Source organism: Odontesthes bonariensis, chromosome 2, assembly GCF_027942865.1.
Source record: "Odontesthes bonariensis isolate fOdoBon6 chromosome 2, fOdoBon6.hap1, whole genome shotgun sequence".
Classification (NCBI taxonomy): Eukaryota; Metazoa; Chordata; class Actinopteri; order Atheriniformes; family Atherinopsidae; genus Odontesthes; species Odontesthes bonariensis.
The window spans coordinates 18,399,816-18,405,815 of NC_134507.1; the positions used below are offsets into that span (position 1 = coordinate 18,399,816).

A 6,000-nucleotide genomic window follows, 5' to 3' on the forward strand; every position below is an offset into this window, starting at 1 on the left:
TGGGGGCTAAGGCCTTTCCCAGCACACACTGGGAAAGACTGAGGACAGTTTGGCAGTCTCACAGAGCAAACAGAATGACACATTCCCACCTGCAGGCAACTTAAACTTTTTGATTCACCTTGTAAGTCTTTGAATTGTCAGAGGAGACTAGAGCACCTGAATAAAAAACATACATATAGGCCTATCAATCTCTCAAATAAAGCTCAGAGTAAACGCACCTATTGTAAGAATTATACTTCATGCAACCTGGTAACATAACCCTTGAAGAGACAACCCTAAAATGACTAACACTGATTTCCAGAGCTGTCTTCTTTTTTTTTTCTTTTTCTAACCAGATCAATGATGAACAAAGTTTGACGTTCAGAAGCATACTTCAAATACCAAATAAAAAAGCGACAAATCGTATGCATCTGAACAAAATAAAATATGCTCGGCTTCAAGGTCTTTTGATATTAATCCCGTAATTTCTAGGTATTAAACATGTGTTTAATAACACATACAACATTGGCCATTCATAAAGGCACAGTGACTCTTTGATAGGCTAGAGTTTAATGGAATGATTTATTTACCACACTGCCTGCAGAAAAACGTCTCAAGGCTTAAGTTAGCATGAATGCTACATCAAACGTGTATTTGAATTCTCTTAAAGCAAACATTCAAATATTCTCAATCCATTACAGCTTATGTTATTCTAATTTAATCATTTAAGTATGTCAATTGATTGCTTCAGCTGAATTTGTTTTATTCCAATGACTGAATTATTGGCATTGAAATGTTATAGAAAACATGTATAGTACAGCGCACCACCTTACACAGTTTTCAAGTGGATAGCAGGGCCATGACAAATAGTATAGAATCGATCAACAATGCTTCAGCAGCAATTGACTGGCTGAAGGTAATCTGGAGCTAGAGCTAAAATCTAATAAAAATCAAGACAACTCATTAAGAAGCACAGACAACATGTATCAGAAACTGTGGACACTGATAGTATGATATTTTCTTCTTTTTTTTTTCAGTTGATGATCGCCTAAAAATGTGGTTTTATGTATGGCAAACTCAGCACAGTTTTGCCCAGAGGAAATGTTAAATGTTCATGTACATGCGATATTTTATTACATAAGCCCCTGAGCTCTCTCCTCTCTTTTTATGTGTAGGTCAAAGCATCTAGCAGCATCACAAACTTCCTCTCTCCTATCGTTAATACAGCAAGATAAGGTTGCTTACTGATGTGTAACTGCCTCTAAATGTCATCTTGTAGCCAGGGAAGATGATTGAATGACTGGAATAACAAATAAAACCGAGATGCTTAATTGGTAACTTGGATGATTTTGAAATAAATTACCAATTTTAGAATGAAGAACGCTCGCTGGAAAATCTGCTTTATTGGTGATCGCCTGCCCTGCACGTACAAGGGGAGAGGGTGTGGCTTTGTGCTACACACAAATTACATCACAGGTTTGAGAGGAGAGATAGTGCATAAGAAGAAAGTGACAATTAACTGCAACAATGATTTTGCCAGATCCTGATGACAATGACTTGGATTGCAACTATCTCATGCATGTTGATTGTTACAAATTAAGATCGCACAAGACATATGAGGAATAAAATGTTAAAGTGAAGCAGGTAGATGTGACCTATTGGATAAGGAAAGCCGGTTTTCTCCCTTGCTTCCAGTCTCAGACTATCAGAAACGTACATATCATCAAATTTAAAATAAAACTCAACACGTCAGAAAATAAGCCTTAATTCTTCAAGAGTCCAACTATTACTCAAAGGCAATACTTGTGCAACAAACTTGACTTGCATTGTTTGTTGATGTGTTCTTTTTTTCACTTCTATAACTCAGCAATGTAACGCCTCTTACGACGAAGCAGAATTATGCTTTCAACCCTCACATAGTGTCTTCAATGTGAATTTTGACAGCACAAAACTGTATACCTATCAGCCGCAATATTAAAAACACTGAGCGATAAAGTGAGTAAAAGTGGGCATCTTGCTAGAATGCAATATTCTGCAGCGAAAAACCTGCATCCTGGCATTCATTTGGATGTTACTTTGACACTTGCCACCAACCTAAACATTTTTGCAGACCAGACACACCCTCCATATCGCAACAGTCCCTCCCCTACAGAAGTAGCCTCCCCCAGCAGGAAAACAGTGGGTCCTGCACAAACCGATCAAAAAGGGCTCAAAGAACACGTCAAAGAGTATGAGGTGTTCACTTAATCTCCAAATCCATCAGATCCCATCAAATAGCATTTGTAGAAAACAATGCCAATCCACAAAGACCGCACCTTACAACACACAGGGCCCAAAGCATCTTTTGATGATGTACCTGTATCAAAAACTCTAGGACACTTTCAGAACTTCTTTATCCATGTACTTTATGGTCAGGGCTCTTTTAGGGCCAATGAGGAGGATTTATTTAATCTTAAGCATGTGGTCATTATGTTATGGCTGACCCAACTGATACAAATGCACTCATATGCCGCATGCACTTCATCATGTGATTGATGAGTTATATCTGTCCTAATGCCAATAATAAGCACCAAGGCAGAAAAAAAGATGAAATATCCAAAAATCTTAGATCTCTGCTCAGTTTTATATAACAGATTTGGATTTCTTAAAATGAAACAAAATTGCACCTCTAAATGACTGTTATTTTATTTCAGCAGTGAAGCCATTTCAAGAACAAAATGCATAACAACTGCATGTTCGCTGGGCTTACTGTAAATTCTGTCCAGGGATGACAAATAATTCAAATGGTTCCTGTTGACCAAATAGCACAGAGTAATTGTTGTTTTAGTTGAATGTGACATGGTTGCACAAATCTTTTAAACTAAAAGCTGATATTTCTTTGCTTAAATATTGAGCTGAAAATTGTGAGGGGGGCCATGTTACATGGAAGACTCCCTGGTGTTTTAAGTGCATTCAGCACATTCATGCAACACAGAAAAAGAAGAATGCAATGTTAGACTGTATTCATGTTCTTGTGATATTTTTATCCTTGTTTTTATGCACATTTGTTTTTTTTTTCTAAAGCATTACATGTCTGCATTCAAAGAGCACCACATGAAGTTCATTATCATTATCAGGCAAGATTATTATTACTATTCAAACTTCCTAACAAAACCTTTGTTTTTGCACAAGACAGATGAAGACTCTATTCGAAAGAGAGGCAAGTGGGTTTTTTGCTTTGGTTTACACACAAAATAGAAGCCTATAGGCAGCTGATCAAATCGTTAATTGCCCAAAGCAGTATAAACCCAACAGGATGAGCTTTTGTGTACCTGACTGACACATTAACCTAAGAGGAAGAGGGTGTTGTTCCCTTTCAACTTTGACCAAAAATCATTATATGTAGAATACATTTTTATTTCTTCCTTCAAATTCAGAATTACCTACCAAACAGCAAATTAATTAATGATGACATGGATAGGGTGTGTTGCGTGTGTGTGCCTGAGATATAAAAGGGGTGGGGTGGACACACAAGACTGAGACCCTTAAACTCTACAAGCTGTCAGCAGTCTCAGTTTGCATCTGTTTCACACTCCTGGTGGTCAGAACAAAACCTTCAAATGACTCATATGCCACACAAGACGTGTGAATGAACACTGACCACACTGCGTCAAAAGATGTCCGTGCGTAAATCTGGAGCACTCAAAGTAGGCTACTTACGCTACTGTTTTGTCCGGACCAGTGCACCATCGCCTGGTTGTGAGCCGTGTCCCCGGTGAGTGCAAATGTCGAACTTGTGAGATGAAACTCCACCTGGTCCGAAACCGAAGCATCGTCCACGCCCTCAGTTCTGAATCCGGACCAAGTCTCTGCGCTCCTCGCACTTCGCGATCGTCTCCAACTGGCCACATTCCTGTCTCCGGTTGCCGTCATATCATCGTTTTCAACAAAGAAACTGTCATTTCTCCCATCCCCAGTGCTATTCTCGTTTACTTTACTGGTAAAAGCTCGTGGAGCACTTGAAGAGGGGTGTGAAAGTTTTTGATTGCCATTTAAGGCGTCCCTCTGCGGACCAGTCTCCTCTGACCGTGCATGCACTTTGAACGAACTTTCTTCGCTCTCGGTTAATTCCGCAGCATTGTGCTTTTCGTCCCCGTCGGCACTTGGGAATCCATCAAGAAATACAAGGAATTCCTCTGCAGGTGCCGCGCCAAAATTAGTCAAATCCAGCGCCGACGTTTCCCGGGATAACGCTTCGACTACCGGCTGCTGGCACGAGGGGATGCACCTTACCTCTGCTTTTGTTCCGCCCAGGATGGAAGTTATAATGAAAAGCCAAATCCAGCCGGAGAAAATGATAAAAAGGCAATGACCGAGACGCGTCTCCATTGTACACTGATACCGATCTTAGTCGTGTTAAAATCACATTATTTTTAGTCAGGCGACGGGTTTTTTTTTCTGTCATCACCTGGTAAAGAGGAGTCCGTGAATGCACTGAAGGGAGGTGCAGCACTCGCAGACAAGTGTTCCCAAGTACTGATGCAAACGATGCATCAGAGGAGGAGCTGGAGGCTGAATCCTGCACGAGAGGGGAGTGGGGGCTTTACACCCGCACCCTCATCTCAATTTGGGGGAAAAAAGACGAATGGTCGTAACCTCACTAAAGTTATTTTTCCTAAAAAGGCACGTGCTCTCCCATGGGTCTAAACTCTGTTTTTGATCATCAATGTGCCAGAGATTATGTCACTCTATGAAATATTTTTAGTCGGTGTTAAAACTGCTTGAGAGGTCCCAAGATAATGGGGTCTGAGCGGAAAAGTCTCCAAAATTAGTTTGTCTCCATCTGCTTGTCTCTGTGCAGAAATGTTGGGGACAGGTGCTGCTGATACAATGAAGCTTTGCATTTTCCATTACCACAACTCTGGGTAATCAATTAACAAGATTGCTTGTGTTCACTGTCAATTATGCCACAGGTAATGTCTCTGTTGTGGCCTGCGTGCAAAATGGCTTGGAAATTGTTTCTCATTGCAGGCTGCTATCCTGCATCATCCCTTTAAAACAGCTGGACGGGGAGAACATATATTCCCCAGATTTTAGCTTCTGTTTTCCAGGGCCTTAACAGGTTAATGGAGACTTGTATGACAGAAAATAATGAGGAGGATTCAAAGCAGAGGTGAGGAAGTAATCGCTTTCGCTGCAAACCGCCTCTGATCTCTGCAAGTATTCAAGTGCCATGGCAATAATTGAGAGCCCATTATTGCCATGCAGTGCAGACCCTCAGAATATATTGTTATATTTCCCTATTCTTTGGGCTTTGTTCCAGTCAGCTAATGGTAAACCATTAGGAGAACTAGAGCCTGTCCAAACCCTGTGATTAGATTCTATTTCTGGGCAACGTTTTGTCAATAAGATGAGAATGTTGTTGACTGGTGACTGATGCCGAAGAGACTCCCTGTATTGAGCTGTGTTCTCCCCATCACTCTGAGCTGCGACGTGATCCTGTTCCACATACGGGTCAACCGCACAGAGATGTCTTTCATTGCCAGCCATTAGTGATGCAGTGAGCAGGAGCTGTCTCAATCTGTTTCAGTTAGCCCCCACTAGACAAGGGGAAACCAGTCTATAATGCAGATTGATGGCTGACTTAGAATTTCAATCATTGAGAACATTGGCTAAAAAGCTCAAGTCTTGACTGTAATGCAAACCTATAGCATATCCTCAATATCACAATGCAGAGTACCTTTTAAGGAATGTAATGACTCTGTAAGTGTGAGACACCTATTCACATTTTTAACTAACTGTGACATTCTTAGGGACTGATCCACAATGAGAGTGACAATAAGGGATTGTTACCTGACTTGTCAGCTTAGTTTAGATATTCATGGATGGATGTGCTAAGTTGTTTGGCTAGTTGTGATCTTTATCATTGTTATGATTACTATTTCTGCAATGAATAAAATAAAAGATGCATGTGTTGATAATTGCTGTCAACACTTTTTTAAAAAGTAATCTACTGATTACTTTGTCAAAACACCTATTAAT

General features: G+C 40.4%; 1 protein-coding gene across 1 annotated transcript in view; it reads right to left on the reverse strand.

Annotated features, from left to right (window-relative positions):
- The window catches only part of LOC142395141 (VPS10 domain-containing receptor SorCS1-like), a 49,336-nt gene extending 44,876 nt beyond the window's left edge, over nt 1-4,460 (reverse strand). Inside the window, exon 1 of the mRNA XM_075478422.1 lies at nt 3,679-4,460. Within this exon, the coding sequence (XP_075334537.1) occupies nt 3,679-4,347 (669 nt within the window). The 5' untranslated portion in view covers nt 4,348-4,460. The remainder of the gene's footprint in view (nt 1-3,678) is intronic.
- Between the last annotated feature and the right edge of the window lie 1,540 nt (nt 4,461-6,000).